The following is a 25,382-nucleotide window of genomic DNA, read 5'->3' on the forward strand; positions in this document are numbered from 1 at the left end:
ACATCACTATGCTACACAACATTAAAATGCATATTACTAAAAATTGTTTTCTTGCCATTACAGTGCATATTTTCCTTTCAACGTTCGTAGATCTAGCAGGTCTCTCTACCCTCGAAAACTCCATCCTCTAGTTGCTGCCCGCGGTGGGAGATTGATTCTGCTAAGGAGTGCTTCTGCTCAGTCCAGGGTAATTCCCTTGGACCAACCAGAACCGTTGACCTAAACGTCTTCAGCTCTCTCCCTAGACTGTGGCAACCGCGACCCTAGCAGCAGAACCGGATGGCGGTTCGAAAATCAAAAATGAGCAAGTTCCCTGGGCGAGAGAGCTGCGCAATCAAAAATATAGTTCTTGGGGGAAAGAAAATCTCATTAGTTTACTTTTATTAGTTCGTTTTTCTTGGCCTCAGATTATACCGTTGTTTCTCAGGTACGGTGTTGTCTTCAAACAATATTTCAGGTTCTGTAGTGTCCAACTGCATTGACGGTGGCACAAATCCTTGCAGAACACGATCACTCTCCTTTTCTGTACCAGTTCCTTTCAATCGTGCATCACTGAAGGGCACGAAACGAGGTATGGATTCAGTTTCTGAGTCTGCAATTCCCTCCTGGACCCATCGGTCATATGGAAGGGGCAGCGAGACCCGTTTGCAATGGGCGCGTGCACCCAATTTCGCTTGCCGTGGACACGTACTGCAGAGCAGGTAGCAAGTAGGACTTGAAAGGGTCCGGACCAACGAGGCTCCTCGTTCTTGGTTCGCTTGAAATTCCGCACTAGTACCCAGGAGCCAGGTTCGATCGTGTAGCCTGGATCATCAGACGCTGGCGGAGAGGAACTGTGAACCTGTTGGTGTAAAACACGCAATTTAGATATCAATTCGTGCAAATAGTCAAGCAGTACAGGGTGCTCTATCTCGCTGAGTTTCTTGGGCCTTGGTTATATATTAGCTGTGCGACCGAACACGATTTTGTGCGGGCTAAGTCCCAGTCTAGAATGGACAGTCATTCTGGTAGATAGGAGTGCCAAAGGCAGGGCGTCAGGCCATTTAAGACCTGTGCTGGCTTGGATCTTGGCCAACTTCAATTTTAATGTGCCGTTGTAGCATTCTACTAATCCAGCTGATTGGGGGTAGTTTGCAGCATGGAACTTCTGGTGTATGCCTAGACACTCACACACTCTCTTCATCACTCGTCCCACAAATTCACTTCCTTTATCACTCCAGACAATTCTAGGCATACCGAATCTAGGGAAGAATTCTTTGACAAGGGCTTTGGCTGTGGACAAGGCAGTGTTGTCCTTAAGGGGATACGCTTCCACCCACCTGGAGAAGGCGCAAACAACAACAAGCACGTACTTCAGATTGTTGCACCTCTCCATGTGGATGAAATCGAGCTGCAAAACCTCGAACAGATACGTTGGAGGCGCAAAATGACCAGCTGGAGTTGGGGTTCCCCTACCGGGATTGTGCCTCAAACACACCATACAGTTCTTAACCAAGTTCTCTGCACACTTTGGGATGCCACTATTCTGCCATACTGGGGCCAACAACTTACAGATTCCTTTCGCACTGATGTGAGCCATCCCATGAGCCATTGTCACCACTGCAAGTACATACGCGTCGGGTAACAGCCATCTTTGATGCTCTGACAATTCGACCCAACAACCATTCGCATCCAATCTACCCTTGCTTTCTCTCCATTCATTCACCTCTTTCTCAGTGGCCTCGGACTGTATAGACTTCACACTTTCAATAGTGTCCTCACACATACCCACATCAGCGATCCATCTCTCAGGACCTACAACATACATTCTACTCATTGCGTTCCTTGCAGTCTCTTTCGCAACTTCATCTGCAAATGCATTCCCACGACCAACATCATCTTGAATCTTTTTGTGTGCCCTGCATTTCACAATCGCAACTTGTAGTGGCAAGGTCAGTGACTCGAGAAGCTCGTTAACTAGCTGACCATGCTGTATCTTTGCACCATGCGACGTCAGGAACCCACGTTCACGCCACAATCGTCCAAAACTGTGAGCCACGCCAAAGGCGTACTGGCTGTCTGTATACACATTCACTCGTTTTCCTTTTGCCAACACACACGCTCTTGTAAGTGCAATTAACTCTGCTGCTTGCGCAGAATTGTGCGGGATACGTGCAGTTTCTACAATCGTGTGCAATGTTGTCACAGCATATGCTGCAGTTGTATCACCATTTGGCAACTTGAAGCATGAACCATCAACCCATAAAGCATCATTACATTCAGGAAGGGGAGTGTCCTGTAAGTCTACTCTCCCTCTTGTCTCTTCTTCTGTCCTAAAACAGCAATCATGTTTTTCGACCTCATCTGTCTCTGTTGTAATGGGCAATAATGTGGCTGGGTTGAGCGTATCGCACCTCTTTATGTGTATATGACTCGCTAATAGTGTCAGCTCACAACTTGACAGTCGAGCACTAGTTAAGTGCTGTGTCCTCGTTCTGTTTAGCAAAATGTCTACTGCATGTGGGACCCTAACGATCAGTGTATTATTCATTACTAATCCAGCAGACTGCCGAATACAGACAGCTGCTGCAGCAGTGGCCCTCAAGCAACTTGGTAATGCCTTAGCGTCCTTTTCCGCGACTCTAGATCCTGTAGCTGTTTGTCCCCAAAGGATTGTGTCAGGGCTGATAATGCGCAACCTTCCTTCTCATGGACGTATAATGTAAAAGGCTTACTGTAGTCGGGGTTGCCCAACACAGGAGCCGAACACAATGCATCACGCAACTCGTGAAAACTCTTCTGACAATCTTCAGAACAAGGCACAGGATTGGGTGTATCTTTACAGATTAGTGCCAGCAAAGGTTTGGCCAACAATGAGAAATTTGGAATCCATTGCCTGCAATATGATGTAATGCCCAAGAAAGCACGCACTTCTCTTTGTGTCCTTGGGATATTCAATTCTGCAATTGCCTGTATTCTCTCTGGGGTCAGTCTCCTTCCCTCCTTCGATAAGATGTGACCTAAGTAGGTCACTTCTTGTCGACAAAATTGCAATTTCGAAAGAGAGACTTTGTGCTTCATGTCACATAGATGACGCAACAACGACAATGTGGCTTCCTTGCAAATCTCTTCAGTATCTGCAGCGACCAGCAAATCGTCTACGTACTGAATGAGATTCGCACCATCAGGTAGAACAATCGTGTCAAGTTGTGATTTCAGAGCCTGACTGAATATAGATGGACTTTCACAGTAGCCCTGAGGAGCGCGTTTGAAGCGGAAGCTTCGACCTCCTAAATTGAAGCCAAAAATATCCCTGCTTTCCTCAGCAATCTGGATGCTGAAGAAAGCGTTCTTCAAATCAATCACCGAGAACCAAGTGGCTGAAGCTGGAACCATAGTCAATAAGGCAGTAATGTCGGGAACGACTGGAAACTATGGGACAACAATCTTATTCACTTCTCTAAGATCAATTACAAATCTGTACACAGGTGGCTGTGAAGGATCAGTACACTTTAAAACAGGCAAAATAGGACTGTTACAAATGTTGCCTGTTGTCTCTTCAATGACATCTTTCTCAATTAGATCATAAATGATCGCTAACAACGCCTTTTCACATTCGCTAGAGATCTTGTATTGGGGAATACGTGGCAACCTAACATTGGCCCGCAATGTTAGGACATATGGCACTATCTCCAAAAGGCCTACATCGTTAGAGCCAGTAGCCCAAAGTGTATCTGGAAGAGATGACAATTCGGTTGGAATATTCTCCTTTGACAAATACATTGGGGAAATCACTTTCTTACCTAGGGTAAGTTGTACTCCCGAAGGAGAACAGTACAAAGTCACATATAATCTCTTTAACAAATCCAAACCTAACAAATTTTCGCCACAACCTGCTGTAAGAATGAGGGGTGCTTCTAATTCATATGGGCCAACAGAAAGGGGCATAGGACTAGAAATCGGGTTTCTAACCGGGGCGCCAGAAAAACCTACTGAAACATTCATTTCGCCAGACAAAGGTGCGCCAGGAAGTTTTGAGTGCATAATAGAACTTTTTGTAGCACCAGTATCCAGCAGAAAAGGTTCTGACACTCCTGATGTAATCACCTCAACATAAGGTCCATTCTGATCTACTGGAACTGAAACAACTCCCTCTCTTTGTCCATGGCTGTCCTAGCAGTCATTACCCTCATTCTCGTTTTCTGCATAGTAATCATCAGCATAGTACTGAGTTGACCTAAAAGACGCATTATTTTGTTGGTCGAAGCTGTTCATGCAATTCTGAGGCGGAAAAGAAGTAGTATTCTGGGGCAAATTTCCACGGCCCCTACCCCTAGGAGCCTGTTGAACGCCTCTACTCTTGCACCAGAAACACCATTCAAACGGCGCGATAAAGCTGGACAACTGTTCTTGAAATGACCCTCTTCCTTGCAATACGCACACTGATTGGGACCATACGGTAAACGCTGTTGAGAAGACTCATTTCGTTGTGGGTTTCTCGAATACTGCTGTGGTTGCTGATAATCAGGCTGACTAGTAGTGCGAGGTGGATAGGCTTGCTGGAGAAGGACTTTAGTTTTCAAATCTTTAGTCTTTTTATCTGCCTTATCTAGCTCGTCTTTGCACCTATTTTCGTAGTACTGGGCTGTGGCTAAAATCTGTGCTGACGTGGAAACAGCCCAAGCACTCTCTGAATCTTTCAATTTATTACATAGTTCAGGGATCAGATTATGCACGAACTTGTCTACAAACAATCTTTGGCCACCTTCGGTAGCCATATCCTGACCACTATGATCGACGAAAGTCTCTTCAAATCTCGTGAAAAAGTCAGACACATTCTCATCTTTCTTCTGCTTGCACGCAGACAACTTGTCCCAATTCACGCGTAATTCAGGCATTAAAGTTTTCATATACGTGATAATTCTACCAGGAAGTTCAGCTACTAAAGGCTCAGGTTTAGCGCCACCAACTTGTCTAGCATCAGCAGCAGTAATATTAGCCCACGTGTCACCTAATTCTTGGTCATGATCTGCATGACGAATCTTTCTCCATAAGGGCGGTGGAACAAAATTCCCAAACAACATGTCTACATCTACTAAATTCATTATACATGAGCTGGCAGTCTGTGATAGCTCCTTATAATACCCTGCAGGATTTTTGCGAGGATCAGGCAATGTCTGTTTTAGAGCTAAAACTTGAGATCTTTTCCAGGGGACATGTACCCATACACGCTGGAAATGTGGCAGAATTGCTGGATTCGCATTTGCATCACCTTCCCTCCAAACTGGAGGAACTTCTCTCATGGGGTACTGTCGCGCCTTTTTCCTAGCTGACATGTCATCCTCATACAGTGATCTAGAGACGTTTCCCTTACTCCTATAAGATAACAACAAATCTATTGCTCGTTCAACATCGGCACCTACAATCATGCCTTCATAAAACTTGAAACGCATACAGAACAATTCCTTCATTTTGCGTTTTGGATAATTCGTCTCCAAATCTTCGCAAAGATATACACATATCTCTTCGAATACATATCTCTGAGTGGGTGCGTCCCACTGACTGAAAACTTCCATAACGGACTGAACATCATACCTAACAGTGTCAGTAACCCATTTCTGTGCTAACTCATTCAGCACTTCTCTTTCCTGATAATCAGGCAGTTGACTACGCAACTGTCTACCTCCTGTTTTAGGGGTCGTCTTAGGCGACCCAAAGAAAGGTGAGAACAGACCAGTGACAGTACTTGCCACTCTCTGTCGAACAGAAGGAGAAGCTTGCGGAGAGGCAGATGCGCCAGAAAAGACAGGCTGATGTAAAGAGGAAGTCGAGGCAGTGGCAGAGGAAATCGAAGCAGTGGCAGAAGTAGTATCATGATAAACAGTTGGAGCAGTAGGCAAAGTCGCAGAAAAAGCAGACGGAGTATGTAGCAAAGGCGGCGGCCCTTGAGAGGGCTGCGCCGGAGAAGTAGGAACCAGCTGAAGAGGAGCTGGTGCTTGTGTAAGAACTGGAGTTCGTGCACCGGGGCGCGGTATAACAAAGCGCTTCGGGGGTGCAGTAGCATTTAGTGCATATGGGGGTGGTGAACTCAGTAAATGGGACATTAATGGATCCTTCTCTGATGTCCCTTTTGAACCTTGTCCTTCATGTGGCAACATTGGGTAGCATTTATCTATTGCTAACTTCTTGCTTCTGAGCGTTTTTTCACTCTCCTGCTCTTCCTCATTATCCCTGTATGCAATGGCAGTTTGTACCATTGACATACCTCTTTTATTTTTCTTCGCTAATTTCATTTCTTTCTGTTTGGCTTCTTTGCGCCATAGGCGAAAAGAGTCAAACATCGCCGGCCGGGCTTTCTTCTTAAAGAGTTTGACCTCAAGATTATCTAAAATTTCTGCGTCAAAGCTACCATATTGGGGCCATTTTAAAACTCCATCTTTTCTGGTGTATTTTATCCACACTTCATTATACGTGATAGGGCCTACCCGTGCTTAACATATAGTTCATATGTTGGAGTTCCGATCGGAGGAACCGGACACGAATCCTCTAATCGGGAGTCCTTACTACAACCAAGACAAAACAAGTTTCCAAGTCTGCTAAGACCAGGCATCTTTGCTCACTAGTCTAGCTTCAAACTTCAAAGGATTATCGAATATGATATTTTCGTGAATACACGAATCCCTTGGTTTTGGCGCTTGCAAGTTCCAAACAAGGTGTATCTCAAGGATATCAAAACTAAGAATCAAACTAAGGACTGGGAGACGCTCCACTTATACTTAACTGAAGTATCGAAGACCGATGACATCACTAGAAGACTCGTCTATCGTTTCGCTCTACCAAGGATTACCGGGTCCAAAACAGGGCGATAGTCAGGGCAGCATTCCTTCGTAGCCGTCGGGACGCGGGGAACCTCGCAGCAAAGACCTTCGGAACCACGTCGACATACAGGGGTCGCTGAAGTGGCTGGCCGTCCTCTGGAATTTTCACACTAAGCTCCTCACGAACATCTGGATTGGACCGTCACCACTTGATACCACCCCGAGTTGGGCGCCAACTGAGGTGCCGGGTTTTTAGGAACCCGGTGGTGCCAGGGTAAAACACCCGAAGACCTCTGAGTTCTCCCTGTTCCGGACCACAGAAACACAGAGTCTTCTAGGTGAAGTCAAGGATCGAGTTTTATTGGCTGCAACCAAGTAACAAGCGTCCTAGAAGTACAACAGCACGGGTCGTAGATTCTCAGGAGACTGTTCGTTTTTACAGAACCAGCCTTCTCCTTTTATACAAAAATCACAGCTGCAGGCAAGAATTCTTTAGTTTACAATACGGTCATATACATATTTCCAAAACACTAAAAAGGCAAAGTCATGATGGTAAACCCACATTTTCGATGTCCAGTTTGTGATAGATGACCCAGCTCGGCCCAGAACTTCCATCAGATATCGATGAAACCCCAATAAAATCAAGGCACCTCCTCATCGTAAAACCGGCCATAAACAAGAAACATGGACAGGTGTATGTCTGTGGATAACATGGTTTGTATGTAGTGAATGGTTTATGGCATGTTGTGCCTTGATGCTATCTTACTCTGCCATTGGGCGAGGAACTGCCCGAACAGGTTTGGCTGGAGGCAGTGGAGTCAGCTCGGCCAGGTCATGGGGAAGTCAGCTAAGGTGGACGTGTCCTTTCAGATCAAACGCAGCCTTAATCAATTGACTATATGAGGGCAAGCCACAAGATGGATGCCGTTCACAAAATGGAACCCGAGGGTTCGAGACGGAAACCATGATTTAAGGGTGATAGCATCACTCAATCACGATGCAAATGCATAGGGATAATGTCCTAATCATTACCGGTCTGCCGATATCAAATTCGTCAGGGTACGATGATATTTTGTGACACGAGTGTTGGGCCTCGGTACCATATTATGGCAGAGTCCAGATTTTCGGAACCACACCCTTGGGATGAGCGCTCCTTGAAAACTCTAGCTTATTTCACCTTTTTTTTTGTAGGTTGGATAATAGTTACGCCAGGATGTTCCTAATTCCACTGTTGAGGGTCACTGCTTGTAGGAAGCTGGCTCTGTATATACTATACCAAAGTGAGGTATAATGTGCACAGAGTTCAGTGGAACCCTAAAGATAGGCAGAGGTAAAGTTGATAGCAACTCACTCTCTATTTGTGGTAGTGTGTTCGAGCAGTAATGCTTTATCAGAGGACAGTTTAAGCATTTGTTGGAAACACTCAGGCAGCAAATTAATTCACACACTCAAAGACTGAACTTCAGACCAATTGTTTTTGTATACAAATTTTAGATATTTTATTTTCTAGAACCAAGCAAGCCTGGCACAGGTAAGCAAAAAATAATTTACAGTAGTATTGCAGTTTGTAAGCAAGTTTCAATTGTAATTGTATATGCACTTTGTTTTGACTTACAGTATTGTTACAGAGAAATGCAATGCTTTGTAAGTACAATACATAGACTTGAATGGGCTTTTCAGTAAAATACCAGGTAAGTTACTTTTTAGATTACTTTTCTTACAGAGAGTATTGTACCTGGATACTACTCTGGGACATTTCCTGTAAACAGGTAAGTAAAATCGTTGTTGTTAAATGGTGCAATTTTAAAGAATTTCTGTAGATTTTCAAACTCCACACTTTTAAACGTTTCCAAGAAAAACAGTCAACGTTATCCTTTGGAGGAAAATAGTGTTATCAGTTTTAAGGTAAGTATTTGGTAGTGGGAGTTGAGGTTCTGGGGGTAGACTCAGGGGTCTCCCACGGTCAGGGATGCACTCTTGTTACACCCTCAGCGGCACTGGGGCTGCTGGGTGCAGAGTGCTGAGCCCCAATGTTATCCAATTGGGGATAGGGGGCCTCTGATTGGTAGCTGCTGGCGAGCAGGTCACTTGGCTGTGGGAGCAAAGCTCCTGGACTTTAGCTCAAGGGAAACAAAGTAGCAACACAGGTGCACCCTCATTGGCAGTAGGGCGGCTGGATGCAGGGTGCTGTTTCGACGTCAGGCGCCCTGTTGTTTGCAATGGGGAACCTCCGGTTTGCAAAGGCACTGAAAGCTTGGGGTTGAAGGGTGGGACCACCACTTCGAGAGGTATGTTGGCTAGTTGGGGGTTGGTTAGGCACCATCTGTTTGGCCACTGAAGGCCGTGGGGCATCAGGTGCAGGGGTGCCTTTTGGGGTCGGATCTACTTACCAGATCCTGGTCGCGGATGGGGGGGGGACCTTCCGGATTTAGGCTGCCAGCGTTGGCTGAAGGTTTGAGGCAGGTCCGGGATCACCGGATCTTAGGTTAGGATCACTGGGGAGACCTCCTCGTAGTGTTTGCCCACTCGAGCTTTGGCCGTGGACAGCGGGTGCAGAGTGGTGCGGATATGCGTGTCCGGCCGGAGTCAGAGTTTGCAGATGAACAAATCCGGTGTTCACGGGAGACAGTCTGTGTGGTTGCAGGCAGGCAGGTCCTCCGGGGTTTTTGAGGTTGCTGGCCGCAGGACACACTGGGATTTTGCAGGAGGTCAAGACAGGCCGGTAGGGCTGGGGCCAAGTCAGTGAGCGTCTTCCTCTTGTTAGCTTCGGCACAGCTGTTCAATCCTTCTTCTTTTCTTTTAGTTTCTTCTGGTCTGCTTTCTTGGTTCAGGGCTACCCCCTAAATACTGTATTTAGGGGGCGTTTTAGGGGTCTCGAAGTCAGTAGCCAATGGGCAATTGACCTTAGGGTGAATACACCGTTGGTGTGCTTGCTCCACGTGGGGGATTGAGCACAATCCCTAATCCTGATTGGAAAGTGCCTGCCATCTGCAAGATGGCGGGCACTGAAGAGTGGGCTTCACCTCGCCTCCCCCACCTGAGGGGTGGAGTTGGCAGAGGTGGCCACCTTTTCTGGTTTGGCTTGTTTTTCCCACCTGTCTTCCCGCTAAAAAGGAGAGGAGACAGGAAGGGGGCCTACTCCTGATAGCAGGAGAGGTTGGGGATCGCATTGCAAAGGCTGCCAGGCCTATGAAGCTCCTCTGCCACAGATGGCTCTTCCTGGCGTGGGGGAGGTGTGAACACCTCTGCCCAGGAAAGGCTTGGTTTCTGGGCTCAGGGTGTGAAGGCTCCCACCCTTGGGATCCACAAACATGTCTTGTGTTGGCAGGCTGGTGTGTACCAGTCAGGGAACCCACCAGAGGCTGGTTGTTTTTCAGGGGGCATCTCTAAGATGCCCTCTGAGTGCATTTGTCATTAAATCCCACACTGTCATCAGTAGGGATTTAATGTGCGGAGAAGTTTGATACCAAACTTCTCAGTTTTCAGTGTAGCCATTATGTTTCTGTGGAGTTCGTGATGACAAACTCCCTGCAGCATATACTCTTAATGGTAGCACTGCACTTACAATGTCGAAGAATGAACTTAACCCTGTAGGGGTACAGGGCTCATGCACCTGTACCCTCACCACTGGCCTACTGCACCCAGCTAGAGGGGTGACTGAGCTATGCCAGAGCAGTTTGTTGTAGGCATGGCACACAGGGATGTGTGCCATGTCGACTCTTCACTTTGTTCTGCACCAAGACACGCAGTCTGCAAATGCCTTGTGTTTGTGTAAAGGGCCTCTAAGAGTGGCACAATAAGTGCTGCAGCCTTCGAAGTCTTCCCCGGTCACAGTGCCCTGAATACCTGTAGTACCATTTACCAGGGGCTGATCTGTGGCCAGAGATGCCAGTTGGGTTTGGATTAGTTTTGGGGAAAGAACACAGGTCCTGGGAACTTGATTGGCAGGGACCCAGGGCACATCAAGTCAAAAGTGCATCAGTAGTCTGGCAAAGTGTGGGGGGGTTACAGCAACAGAAACCCAGCTTCTCACACTCCTCACTTATGACATTTATATCCTGGACCCCTTGTATTTACTCTTTCCCGACCCCCAAGGTCTGTTTTGGCGTGACCACCTTTCTTAAACATGCTCTACATTTTAGGCAATCCCTATTGTTTTAATTGACTTTATTATGTCTTGTTTAATATGTTCCTGTTTTTTTACTCAGTTTTTATCCCTTTATTGACACTTGTGTTTTTAACCTTCTTACACACTTTATATTTGTGGTTGTTTTTTATGTGTGTTGTTGACCTGCTGGGCTTTATAGTATTTGTATTGCGCCATATGCTGCTCTCTTTATTGATAATTCTGTTCTGTATTTTACGGTGTTGCTATGCTTTAAATATTCCTAGAACCCAAATAAAGCTGATGAATGAATGAACTAATAATGATCACATCTCTAATGAGTTTGAGATTAGTGTACTCTCTTCCTAAATACAGCCTCTCCCTTCATTAATTCTGTTATGGACTGAAGCAGTGTGAAGGAATGCTCCCTTTCTTGTACCTTTACCATGGGGTCATATGTGAGTTGCACAAATCACCCAGTGCTGTGTTTAGTACTGCACAGTAAGCTGAACTTCTTTAGATCACCCACAAGTCAAGGAATCAATTATGGCTAATACAGTAAACTTTTCTTAAATGTCCAGGTGGTATACTTCGGCAAAATAAAGTCTTGTCTGTTGACTTTTGCATGAATCAAACAGGATATTGACTAACTTTGGTAGGCCTCTTCTGAGGCCACAATCTCACCAATATCAATATACTCAGATTTTCTTGTGACTTGGAACACTTTGAGATTCCAAATCCCAACTTCCCAAACTAGATTTGGGCCCAGCAGTCCAATATAAAGGCTGGATATTCAGTTTCTTCAATTTTAAATCTGTCTAACTGTAGTGTAGTTCCTATTTCCTTTATAGGCTCTGCGCATTGGAATAATATACACTATAGTTTTAGCATAGGACGGAGGTCAGTATGGCGCTATCGAGTATATTAAACTTAATTACTTTGCGTGCCAGCTAACTCAGAAGTCACTAGAAACTTCTCAAATAAACAAGAAGGGATTCCTTTCTGACAACCGCATAAACATGACAACTTTTGTTTCCCTTTAGAATCGGAACCGTTCTCAGAATCGTGGAAACAATAGAGAACAGTTTCATTCAGTCAATCGTGCATGCTTAGTTTCTGCAGAATTGCACAGAAAGAATAGACAGGAGTTTCAATAAAAGGATTTATTGAACAGTCTTATTTCTCGTGCAAGAGATATGAGCTGTTACAATCGCAAGACAGAATGCGAAATATAATATGTACAACATGAGCAGTAAGAAGAAATAATACTGCAATAGCATGGTCTATTACCTATGACATATATTTATATCAACATACATAAAGAAAACCGGCTAAAATGTGAATACTCGTCTGGTGCTTCTAAATAGTTCTACCCCAGTGTATCTAACCTAAGTGTAGTACGAGGTAAGAAGTAGGTGCTGTTTTCTATAGTATGATATATACTAAGTTTGTATGCCAAGTGTCCCTCTACATTCTAGTCTGCTCCATAACTTAGAATGAGAGAGGTGGGAATCTCTTTCCGGATCTCAGTCCCTAACATCCACGAAGGGAGTCAGGGCACTGGAAGCTGGATTCTCTGCGAGCAGGATGACAGCGTCTGGTCAGTGCATCAGCCGGGCCTAAAATTCCTTCCGAACTTGCCGTGAAAGCATGTACCGCAACAGCTGCATGTATGCAGCTGTGGTTTGCCATGGTAAGTGAAGGTATATTTATACCTGGAAGGTAATTCGGAATGCTAGCATTGACGTAAAGTCGGGCAGAGGAAGACGTCATGAATGAACCCTTAGGGTATCGCGGTTCATGCATAATAAATGAGTTCTTAGAGAAATCAATAATCCAAGCAGGTAAAGTCCCAATGGTTTAAGGGTCTGGTTTCTAAGAACTCGTTTTGACGTGGGATGTACGGATGTAGGTGACAATGCCTGTATTTGGATAGCATGGCTGATGTCTAAATAAGGACTGGGATTCTAAGCCTAAATAAGGGCATTGTGAATTGTGCCTATGTAAGGACATGAGTCGGGAAACCTATGTACGGGTATCTAAATCGAAACACAACACCCACTCCAATTTCGAATAATCTACATTACTAAATGCTAAACATGCTAAAATAGAGTAACACATAAATTGCTAAAAACATGTCTAAAACATTTTAAAAATGCTTAAAAACTGTTGCTATGCATGAAATGCAATGGTGCTGTACAAAGCAATGTTCCATTCTAAGCATATGTTTACAGTGAATGCTAATTGAATAAACATATATACTCATCATGAAATGGTTCGTAATTACAGAAGAAAAAAGTTTGAAACCATTTCATGTCAGGTTACATAAATGAAATTGTTTGACAAGATGACCATTTGTCTCTGGAAGTGTTCACAGAATTCTTTTATATAAGAATAGTTCTACTGTAAGCAGATTACTTTGCCCCCCCAAAAAAATAAAAATTTGGAAAAAGAAAATAATAGGAAAAATTTCCAAGGTTTGTCTTTTGTTTTTAAAAAATGAAGGCCAAATTCAGAGTCTTCCTGGTACACTGTGTACTGAATGAAAAGTCAGTGTATGGGGATGGAGAAAATATGAAATCCTCTATTCCTGTATGCAAAAAATTGTTTACCGTTGTAGGTGAAAGTTGGAATACCTCGTTTAGAAGATTAACCTCACACAGATGCGAAGCATCGACTTCCGCATTGGAAGCATCAGCAGTGTTCGTTTCCCATGTTACCTTTGTGCCCGTTGTTTCCTCTCGTACCTCAGCAGGAGCAATTTGCGTCTGTGAGATCTCAATGAATGCCGTCATCCGGATTCGTAGCCTCTGGGGACAACACAGAGCATGAGCCATTATCGGGTCCAGCAGAGTATCGATATCAGTTAGCATGACTGATGGGAGTGTTAGACAGATGTGTAGCACGCGTTCTTCACCGCAAAGCAGGCAGCGTAGAAGAGGTAAGATGCAATCTTGCCAGATTGGTCTGAATGACAGAAACCATGTGGTATTTAATTCTCATAGACAAGGTAAACCCAAAAGTTGTACTATGGCCTCACAACACTTCCTTTCCAGGAGAACTTTCTCCACTGTGCTGGGAGTGACGCCGGTGGTTTGGCTTGCCATAGCGTATCAGTAGGAATAAAAACAGGATTCCTACAACAAGTGCTAGAATTAGCGGCAGATCACCAAACACCGAGTGCACGAAGTTTGGAATGATTCCGAGGAGTGCTTGAAAAGGTGTTAACAGTCCTGAACATACGTTCGTAAATACATGCACAATACCACTTGAATCAGACATGTTTAAGATGCGTCCTAACATTTCGGTGAAATGTGTAGGGCAGTTTGCACTTAACAGAGCCTGTATCTCCGCTGAAGTCCTTGCAATTTGTAGATCATTGGTTTCTTAGGCCGAGGTCAAAGGCACGGTTTGTTGTAAAAGAATGGCTTTCATTCTGCTTAAAGTATCAATTTGTATAGAAGAGATGTTCAGTGAAGGCCATAAAGACGAGTCCCTGACTGTGTCTATTTTGGGGAACAAGACGTGCATACAGCAAGTGACCCTGGAAGTAACCGTTACTAGATACGGAATGCCTGGCAACATGCCACAGCAGCTGTGATCATTCAACATAATGTAACTTCTATTTGAAAGTTGATTAAAAATTGGATTAATCACTGCGGCTGGTGAACCTTGCATGTGACAGGACAAATTTGCAGTGGAACCGTTACAAGCCTTGTGTAATTTAATACCCTGACATAGGAGAGAACTGCTTAGTGCATTTTCACAGTGTGTACCGCTAAGAAGCACTTCACGCGCCCTCACATCTGTGTGTGTAAGATAAATCCCAGGATGTCTTAACGTATTCTTTACCCAACCTTTCATATTTGCCTGCTGGTATATTTTTTAGGCAATACTGAAAGTGGAAAGTTGTAACAGGCAGAGCCATTGAGTAGCTAGTTTTTCTGCTACCGTAAATGGCAATTTTCAATGCTCAGCACTGTATACTTTGCTCCCCTCTGTGCCAGTTCGGCCTGTTAATCAGTGAGATTGAATTCTGAAAATAGAGACTTTATGTTGATAAAACGCCAAGGCACATAGTCCACGCAAGTTTTGTAGCGTCCAGCCTAATAGCAAATTAAACCGCAGTTGAGACTCGCCTAGTCGCAGCATGTCCAAGTCTTGTTCCATAATGTCTATGGCAGAGGATACAATGTTGCCCAATCAATATATCCTGGATAACAGTCGTTAACAGTCGTTAATCCATTGTCAACCACAGCGAGAGATTTCTCTAAATGAATACAATCAATTTCTTGTATTCTCTCTGCAGCGTCGGCTTGAGTAACCTTCCATATTTCATTATAAGCAGCGTAGATACAGGCATATATGAAACGTTTTTGACACGGTTTTCTTTGACCTAGCAAGAAATCCCTAAGGCCTTCTTTATGTAAAGATAAGTGTTGTTTCACATCCTCTAGTGTAGATTTCTGGAGCCAATCAAGGCATAATTTTCCTACACTGTATGTTGTTACTACCCCTGGATGCTGTCTTTGAACATAGCATGGGTCTGGCCTATTGATAGTGAAACCCTGTATTTTGTTCAGGAATCGTTCTTGACAAATGTTTGTGTCTGTGGGCCAGAGCAACCATTTTTCCCATTCAGGATCTGATCTGTTGTTTTGTAAAATAGTATGTACTTCGACCTCCCCCCTGTGTAGTGCTATTACTTGCAGGTGAAGGTAAGGATAGAGTGTTCACGTCTTTGATCTTGGCTAAACCAAAGCATGACGTTTGTTGGACAGTGTCATAAAAAAACATTATTTGCTGTGGGATGATACAGGCTCTAAACAAAGCTTCTATCCTCTGCACTTGCCAATCTTTTGTACCCCAGACAGATTTTGTGTCAATTGTGCCTTTCCAAAAGTCGAAACCCCGGCTAGACAGTTGGGTAATAAAGGCTGTAGAATAAATCTGTTTTGTATTGGTTAAAATATTTTTCATTCCTGTTTTGTTCACATTTTTTAAATAAAACGTTTCTGGGTTGGATATGGTGAACTCTGAAAAATATGGAAACTTCATTGCAAATGTTTTTGAGCTACCGTTTGGTGGTGTAGGACAATGTTTCCATTGTTTGTACCTAAATACATTTCTAGGTGTTGCAGATTTATGCAAGAAATGATCACCATAGTGGTTATATCAATAAAGCTGTTCATAGTCTGATGAACCCTCTAAATAATCATGATTATAGAATGCAGCTGATTTTTCTAGATCAGACATCATGTTATTAACAGTCTCGAAGTCCAAATCATCAGAAAGGGTACTAGACGTAATAAAGTCACTTAATGAAATTTTAAATAGGTGGAATTTTTAAAGTTCAGACGGGCCGAATATGTCATATTCAGTTTTGTCCCAAACTATACCATCTTGTATAGGAACGGCTGTGATGTTCACTTTTGACAAGTCTCTTGCTTCCCAATGGGTTGATTTGTGTGGGTTCAGAAGTAAGTTCACTTTTTTACTTGTTGTATTCATTTGAATATATCTTCCATTTATCAGCATACTCCTAGTCATTTCTAAAGCTAGCCAAAGCAGAAAGAAAAATATTCCAGAAACAATCCACAGTTCAATCCATGGTGACACCCGATAAGTCTTTTTCAGGAGATGTAAAAAGTATGTTGCTTGTTCTTTGAAAGTTCTTTGTGATGGCATTGTTTCAGGTTCGCTGGGATCCTCAGAAAACGTATCAAAAGTTAATGAAATAGCCAGAGGCAGTTCTGTCAATGGTCGGAATTGCATCGGGATTCGTTGAAATCGCTGGAACCTGTTGATCACGTGCTACGTTGGTGTAGACAGGTGTATCAGGACGAACTGTTATTTGGGTTTCAAGAGGAATTAACTCCATAGCATTGTTGCTTAGTCCTTAATTTCTCACTTCTGACTCTTCGAAGGTGATGAGTCTTTCAGTTTGAACCCTCCAAAACATGTTGGATGACTATAATCGGCGTTTCCCGCCATCACCACAGGTGTCTAATGTCCCATCTGTTTCGACCCCGATTACAGAGCCGTCAACCGCTCATTCAGCTCCTACACCGCCTGCTTCCATTCAAAGAAGCACATCAATTCAGGTTCATGCAACTCTGTATCCTGATGATGACAACGAGAACCCTCCAGAGCGAGAGGATGGTGAAGTTACAGATGTGGATGGTGATGATGATCAGATGGCGGAGTGGGATGACTATCGGGCATAGACACCATCCCCATCTCAGGTGACGCCAGGGGATTCTCCTCCAGTGGATATTGCAAGCTTCCATCAATGGATGGACAGGGCAGGACAGCGTTTCAAGTTACCACGAGTCCAAAGAGAGGAAAATTGTTTCCTGTATGACTTCAAGAACCAACCATTTAAACAGATGCACACGGTCCCAATTATAGATTTCATCTGGGCTGAAGGTGTGAAACTCATGAAGACTCCAAACTCCTTACCAGCACAATTGCCGAGGTTAGAGAAGAAATATAAGGCGCCAGTGGGATCTCCGGCATGCCTTACAGGCCAGCCGAAGCCTGATTCTGTCAGGCAGCTCAAAGAGGATCGCGGAATCCTGCATCTACCATCACCGCTCCTCCGGACCGTGAGAGCCGGCGCATGGATGCTATAGGTCGCAAATTTTCCTCAATGTCTTCTACTACTGTGCGAGTGGCTAATGCTATGGCCATTTTGGGTCGATATGACCGTCAAGTTTGGGCAGATATGTCCGCCTATGTGGCGTTACTTCCGGATGCTTCCAAAGCGGAAGCGCAACAGCTTCTTCAGGAAGGTGAAAGAACATCCGAAGAATTGATTGATTGTGCAGTGGATGTGGCCTGCACTGGTTTTCGACAACTCGCTGGAGCGCAGTCTTACGTCGGCAACGTTGACTTCTTTTCGTCAGGAAGTTCAAGCAAAAATTCTTGATATGCCATATGATGGAGAATCACTCTTTGGAGCGCACATTGACGAAGCGTTGCAATCCATAAAGAAGGACACAGACACTGCACGTGCCTTAGGTACTCTTCAATTTAAGAAACGGCCCTTTCGGGCTGCTCGAGGACGAGGCACTACTTCCAATTTTCGAGGAGGAAACAATCAATATCGATCTTATAACCAAGGCAACCAGCGTTTCTCTGGAAACCATCAACAGTCTTCTCGTCAGCAGCCTCCCAAAACCTATAGAGGAAAGTCCACTTACAGGGGAGCTTCCAACAAGCGTCAATGACTTGCCTTTAAATCTGCAAATTGGAGGTCGAATCTCTCTGTTTGGTTCTCAATGGTCCTCCATCACCACGGACCGTTGGGTACTCGATATTGTGGACAAAGGTCATGCATTGGAATTCGTTGAAGTACCTCCTCCGACACCACCTTCCGGACCGCCACCTCCGCACCTCAAGGAACTATTCCATCAGGTTCGCCTTCTGATTCAGAAGGGTGCGGTAGAAGTGGTGCCAAGGTCTCAGAGAGGAAAAGGGTTCTATTCCCGATTTTTCCTAATCGTCAAGAAGAATGGGGAATGGAGACCCATTTTGGATTTGAGAGCGCTCAATCAATATCTCAAGAATCAATCCTTCCGTATGCTAACGCTTGCAGAAATCTTGCGTTTGCTCTTGGTCGGAGATTTTATGGCAACCATCGACCTCCGAGACGCCTACTTCCATGTCCCAATACTCCCAGGTCATCGGAAGTTCCTAAGATTCAAGGTGGGGCACCTGCATTTCCAGTTCAAAGTCCTGCAATTTGGCCTCCGTTCCGCCCCTTCGCCTCCAAGGTGTCCAGATATTTCCATATCTCGACGATTGCCTCCTGAAGTCGCAGTCCCGCTCACAACTGTTGCACCATACCTCCATTTGTCAGAGGGTGTTTGGTTCCTTGGGTCTGTCAATCAACCTGGAAAAGTCCCAATTGCACCCGGCAACTTGCAAGGATTTTCTAGGGGCCACACTAGACACCACGCTGGCAAAGGCGTTTGTCTCCATGGAACGTCAACAGAGAATTCTACGCCTAGTGTTTCTTCTACTGTCAAAACGGTGCATTTCAGTTCGACTGTTGAAGTCCTTTCTGGGGATGGCTTTGTCGTGCATTGCTCTCATCCCACATTGCAGACTACGAGCACGTCCTATTCAAGAGGAACTAGACGGACAGTGGCGTCAAGTCACAGGATCCTTCAACGATCTGGTTTGTGTCACGACTCAAATGAGAGCAGCGCTCAAATGGTGGACACAGCCTTTGCATCTTGCAGCAGGGATGTTGTTCCTATCAAACACCCCATACCTGACACTAACCACGGACGCATCTCTAGAGGGATGGGGGGGGGCGCACCTCCAAGACATGTCTATAAAAGGAAAATGGACTCTACATCAGAAGGCCTGGCACATCAACAAATTGGAGCTCATGGCTATTTTCCTAGCGCTGAAGTCGTTTCAACCCGTGCTGCAAGGGGAGTCTTCCCTCACACAAACAGACAACACAACCTGCATGCACTACATAAACAAGCAGGGCGGAACGAAGTCTCCGGTGCTGTCTCGCCTGGCACAGGCTATTTGGGACTGGTCACTCAATCACCAAATCACGATCACTGCAATTCATCTCCCGGGGTTGTCCAACCTCCTAGCGGATTCCCTAAGCAGATCCCGATCATCAACCCACGAGTGGGAACTACATCAACCAACACTCAACATGATCTTTCGTCGCTGGGCTCGCCCAGCGCTGGATCTCTTTGCAACGCCAGAGAACCACAAATGCCCAGCTTACGCAAGTTGGCATCCCCACAAAGGGTCACAGGGCAATGCCCTTTTGATGAATTGGTTGAGTCTGTTTGCTTACGCCTTTCCTCCAATCCCTCTGGTGCCGCGAGTGCTTTGGAAGATACGGAGAGAACCCTGCCACATCCTTCTCATTGCTCCCAGGTGGCCACGGCAGGCGTGGTTCTCGGAGCTGCTCCTTCTGTCCCAATGCGAGCCCATCCCTCTTCATCCTCGGATGGATCTTCTTTCCATGGACAGGGGCCTCATCTACCATTCGGACCCCTCTTCTCTGAGCTTGTCAGCCTGGAACCTGAACACTATGAATTTGCACATCTAGCCATTCTTCAAGAATGTCGAGACATCCTTGCTCAGGCCAGGGCTCCTTCAACGATAAAGACTTACAAGTTAAAATGGAAACGGTTCTGCCATTGGTGTGCTGCGGCCGGTGTGCATCCCTTGTGTGCAACGCCCGCTCAGCTCCTCCCTTTCTTTTTTCAACTAGCTCAGTCAGGATTGTCTCATGCTACTTTAAGAGTTTTTCTGGCGGCAATTTCACGCTTCCGCCACGATGGCTCCGCCTCCCTATGTTCCTCTAGGATTATACGCCAATTTTTCAAGGGACTCTTTCGTAAATTTCCACCAGTTCGGCGTCCTCCTCCTGCGTGGCGCCTCAACATTGTCTTAGCACAATTAATGACTGCACCATTTGAACCAATACATGGAGCGGACCTCAAATACATCACCTGGAAGGTCGCGCTTCTTCTTGCTTTGACGTCTTCGTGTCGAGTGAGTGACATTCATGCATTCACGATCAAACCACCGTTTCTTCAGTTTTAACCGGATTGTGTGCTACTATACACTAATCCTACTTTTCTTCCTAAAGTACCTTCAGATTTCCATATCAATGAGCCTGTTATTCTGAAGTCTTTCTTTGCTAACCCGCAGTCTCCTGCGGATCAACGCTTGCATTCCTTAGACATTAAGCGGTGCTTAAAGTTCTGCATCAACAGAACAGCCCAGTTCCGCAAATCGGATCAGCTTTTTGTAGCCTATGGCCGTTTTCACAAGGGACGTCCAGTCACCAAACCTACAATAGCCCGCTGGGTGTCTTAGGCTATTGCTTTCTGCCATCAAAAAGCAGGCACACCTTTACAGTCTTCAGTAAGGGCCCATTCCACCAGATCCATGGCGTTCTCTACTGCACTTTTTGCCGGTGTCGCGCTGCATCAGATTTGCAGAGCAGCCACGTGGTCCTGCAGGCACACGTTCACGAAACACTACTGTCTGGGTGCCATGAATGAAGGAGATACCGCAGTAGGACAAGCTGCGCTTCGTAATCTTTTTCAATAAGGTGAGCTTCTGTTCTACCCTCCTCCTATTAGTTTTCATATGATTAGTGGCTGTTTGAAAATCTGAGGTGCTGAGCTCTGAGGAGAAGGTTCTAGAGGGCTGCTGTCGGCTGATTGGCTGCAGTTTGGACCAACATAATGACAAGGATAGGCTGCATATGGTTTTTTCTTCCCCATGCATTCCTATGTAGAATTTTGGCTAGGCAGCTTATTCCTTCTCTAATATGTATTTCAGGTTTTTCCTCCCGATTTTATTTATATATATATATATATATATATATATCGAAGAACAGCAGGTTCCGGTTAATGCTCAATCTCGTTCGCGGGTGGGTCGGCGTAGGGCTACCGGTCACCCAATCCATTCACTGGTACATTTCCCCATTTGGAAAAAACGTCGCCAACACACAAGAAGTTGCTGTGCACGGTAAATTTAATGGCAGGAAAACCATTAAATTTACCGTGCACAGCAACTTCTTGTGTGTTGGCGACGTTTTTTCCAAATGGGGAAATGTACCAGTGAATATATATATATATATATATATATATATATATATATATATATATATATATATATATATATATATATATATATATATATATATATATATGTGTATATATATATATATATATATATATATATATATATATATATTTAGTATTTATTGCTATTTTATTTACCGTGGGACTCCCACTCCGTGGACGGGGAATATTCAAGCATGTGAATCTATGAAAGACACCAATACTGAAGAACCACCTGTTTACAGGTAAGTAACAATTGTTCATATGGTTGGACATACTTATGAGTCAAAAGGAACCATGAGCCATATTGTCCCTAGACTCTGAGAAGGCGTTTTACTCCATTGATTGGAGCTATATGCAGCTGTCTCCGAAGAGGTTAGGCTTTGGGCCTAAATTCTGTACCTGGGTAGACCTACTATACAGAGCACCTACAGCAACTATTAGTGTTCAGAAAACTTGAGACTTATTTGCTGTACTGTATCAAGCATTTCAAATATTTGGAAATTGTAATAATGGCAGGGGAGGGTCTGATTCATGTAAGTGAATCTAGACAGGTTCCTGAGGGAGTTCTGGGAATACGGAGAACGTTGGGCAAAGTTTCCACTCACCTTAACGGGTAGATTGTCCATCATCAAGATGATCATATGACCCAAATTACTATATATTCTGCAAAATACTCTTTCCAATACCAGACTCTTATTTTGATGAAATGGATGCAGTAACGTACTCTGCTTTGGGACAGGCGCACCCCGTGGGTGGCCTTGCTGACCATGTACTGCTCAGTCTACAGCTGCAGCTAACACTGTCAGACATGAGGGCATACTATAGGGCATGCCTCTCCAACGAGTAGCTTATGAGCTGCTGGTAGCTCTCCAGCTACCTGTAAGTTGCTCTCCTGTGTACAGCCCAGCCTACTAAATTAGAAGCTTTTCTGGGTTGAATTAATATACATATAGGAAAATTGAGTTTGTGTATTCAAGATGAAAATGTGTTTGTTCTCCGAACTCATGATCTAATATTTAAAGAAAATTGCAGAATTTCCTAATTAACTTAAAGTTGATATTTGAATGAAAAATCATGTGCAGTAAGATGTTTTACAAACGTTATTACTTTGGTACCAGGGACATTATTGCTAGGGTTGCTATTTACTACCCATGTAGAGGCATTCCCTATTGACAAAGGCTTTTTTACATTACTGCTGGCAACCATGCCTGATGCACTAATGTGATCGCTGGTAAAAATCTTGCATATGGTCCCCACTGTTGTAATATTACCTAACGTGAACACTGTTAGCAATACAAATAATATTAGTAGTTCTTGATGAGTTTCATTTAACATAATTAGCTCTTATTAAAGAAACTGTGAGAGATGTCTGCTATAGGGCCACCCAACCTCAAGTTGTCAATGAATGGGGGTTCACCTCGCAAACAGAAATGGCTCGTAGAGCAGAAATGAGGAAGCCCACATACTTGTACTTTGTCTATGGGAAAAAGCAATCATAGATGCCTGCCTCAGCCGACACGGGCATCTCTGAGAGTGTGGAACGATACCTCCAAAGCTTTAAGCTGACAGGGTAAGATCACCATGGCTACACCACTATGGAAAGGGAGCCTGCTAAAGGAGATTAGTAAACTCGCATGGTTTAAACACTAGGAATCTTTTGGAACAGAATCTCTGGGAGATGTACTTGGAAGGAGGGGAAGTGAAATCGTTTGACGCCCTACAGCATGAATTCAAACTAGCATCCTCACATAGAATCTAGTACCTCAGGCTGGTGCGCACCATGCCGGCAGAGGGAATCCTGGGGTTAGATCTCCCAGAGCGAGCAAAGTCCATTAAAAAGCTAGGTACTGAGAGGGGCAATTACTAAGAAACTGGTTTCCCAGCTGTACTGCATCTTCATCATCCGTAGCACCCCAAACAACCTCCGAAATCTACGCTCGAGATGTGAGGTAGATTTACAGGTCTTAAAAAAGATTGACTGGGAGGCAGCCCTAATGCACCCTAAAGAAGAGGCAAGACTGAGATAGACCCAATTTAACATGCTGCATAGGTCATAATATAAATCGTTCCATACTATTTAAAATGGGGAGAGCTGTGGACCCCTACTGTTTAAAATGCTTAATAGAAGAAGGCACACTCATAAACCTGCTCTGGAGCTGCTCCAAGGTGAGCAGATACTGGGGGGAATCATTTAGGAAATGGAAGACATCTTGGAAGTAGACAGACACTAGATGGCCCCACTGGTTTTATTGTGACTCCCAAATGACGTGGACATCCCCAGGGCACAAGTATTGTTTTGTATGCTGTTTTTCTTAGTCGAAAAAAGAGATGTGGCAAAACTTTGGAGGGAGGCAAATGCGCCAACGAAACTTTTGGCAAGCAGGAACGAATAGATACATGGAGGCAGAAAGATTGTTAATGAACAGAAGGGTGCCACTGAATATTCGACAAGGTGTGGGTGAAATGGCGGATATATTACGGATTGTATGAGTACGTGATGGCTCCGTGTTCTTAAGTACCCCCAGCTAAATATCCCACAAGAGACACCAGCGAAGCAGTGGGAAAGCATAGAACCATGGGACTGAGCACCTTTTTGCACTAATGAAGAAGACAAGATTGTGGCAAATGAGGTGTTTCGATGCTGAGGCAATCATTTCCCCATACCACTGTTGTGTGCATTGTATGTTTTCTGTGGCAATAAAATGATAAAAATAGTTTAAAACATTGCAGACTTTCATGCCCTCTCAGTAGACACCAAGAATCATTACGCCGTCATGATGGTCTTGTGGGATTCTGTGGGGGATTTATCTAGGTTTGAGGAGCCTAGTGGAGGATATTCCTGAGGGTAGTGCCCATGACTGTGGCCGGCAGAATGAAATGTTGCCTGCAGGTGCATTTATGTAAAGATTTATGACATTGAACTATTTTAATCCATTGTGTTCCTCATTACTGATCTGTTTGTGGCCCAACCGTGCAATGAGTGAAATGTCTTCTTTAAATTTGGTTGCAAAGAGTTTAAAAAGAAAAAACAGGAATATGTGTACTCTAGAGGGGAAAAGTGAGTGGGTGTTGTAGCATTTAAATGAGACAATGATATAAAAGACATAATAGGCCTAATGATGTCGTGAGTTATTTTCTATAAACTTTGTATTTAATTTTAGGGGACTGCAGCGAGCACCAAGAACAAACTACCAAATCTTATCAACTCCATGGAAACTACTGGAGCCAAAGCTCTGGACGATTTTGCTGACAGTATCAAGGTATGTTCCAGATCCCAGCAAGGGGATTGAGTTGCAGATCCATGCAATGGGAACTCTGACTAGCATGCAGCTTTTATAGGAGGATGGCCACCAAATGTTACTGTCAGGAAGAGAAAGGGCTAGTCCTGTTTTATGAGATGTCCGCAGCAAACAAAAATATCTGGTTGTCAAACCATAATTTGTATAGCAATTTGGAGAAAATTAGCATCAAACGAATGTGAGTCTGACTAACTCCAATATGTGGAAGTTGAAAGGCAATTTCCACTGCATATTCAGGTTTGGGAACAAAATACCATCTGGTAGGTGAAAAGGCCAAGCAGCCATCTAAGAACAGGGATAACTTCCACTAGTTGTGGTGTGGAAGAAACCCTGCCATCTGAGAAAAACAGAGGTAGAATACAGCACCTGAAAAGGTGTGGCCTAAACCTATACCATTTGAGTGATTTGTAAACCTCACTATCTAGGTAAGTAATCAACATTTATATAGCATTGCATCGTCTTTTGGAAAGGTCCGTGGGAACACTCCAGTGATATTGAGCAGACTTCACAGCATGTGACAAAAATCCCTTGAGTAGAGGTTTAGGATTGAGGTAGG

The 25,382-nt window shown here is 44.4% G+C and overlaps 1 protein-coding gene across 5 annotated transcripts in view; it reads left to right on the forward strand.

The window, feature by feature from the left end:
• Positions 1-25,382, forward strand: part of EXOC7 (exocyst complex component 7) — a 404,713-nt gene that overhangs the window by 198,267 nt on the left and 181,064 nt on the right. For all 5 annotated transcript variants that reach the window (XM_086930707.1, XM_086930709.1, XM_086930711.1 and 2 more), the window contains one exon: positions 24,689-24,787. In XM_086930707.1, the coding sequence (XP_086786833.1) occupies positions 24,689-24,787 (99 nt within the window). The remainder of the gene's footprint in view (positions 1-24,688; positions 24,788-25,382) is intronic.

The sequence above is a fragment of the Lissotriton vulgaris genome, chromosome 7, assembly GCF_964263255.1.
Source record: "Lissotriton vulgaris chromosome 7, aLisVul1.2, whole genome shotgun sequence".
Taxonomy (NCBI): domain Eukaryota; kingdom Metazoa; phylum Chordata; class Amphibia; order Caudata; family Salamandridae; genus Lissotriton; species Lissotriton vulgaris.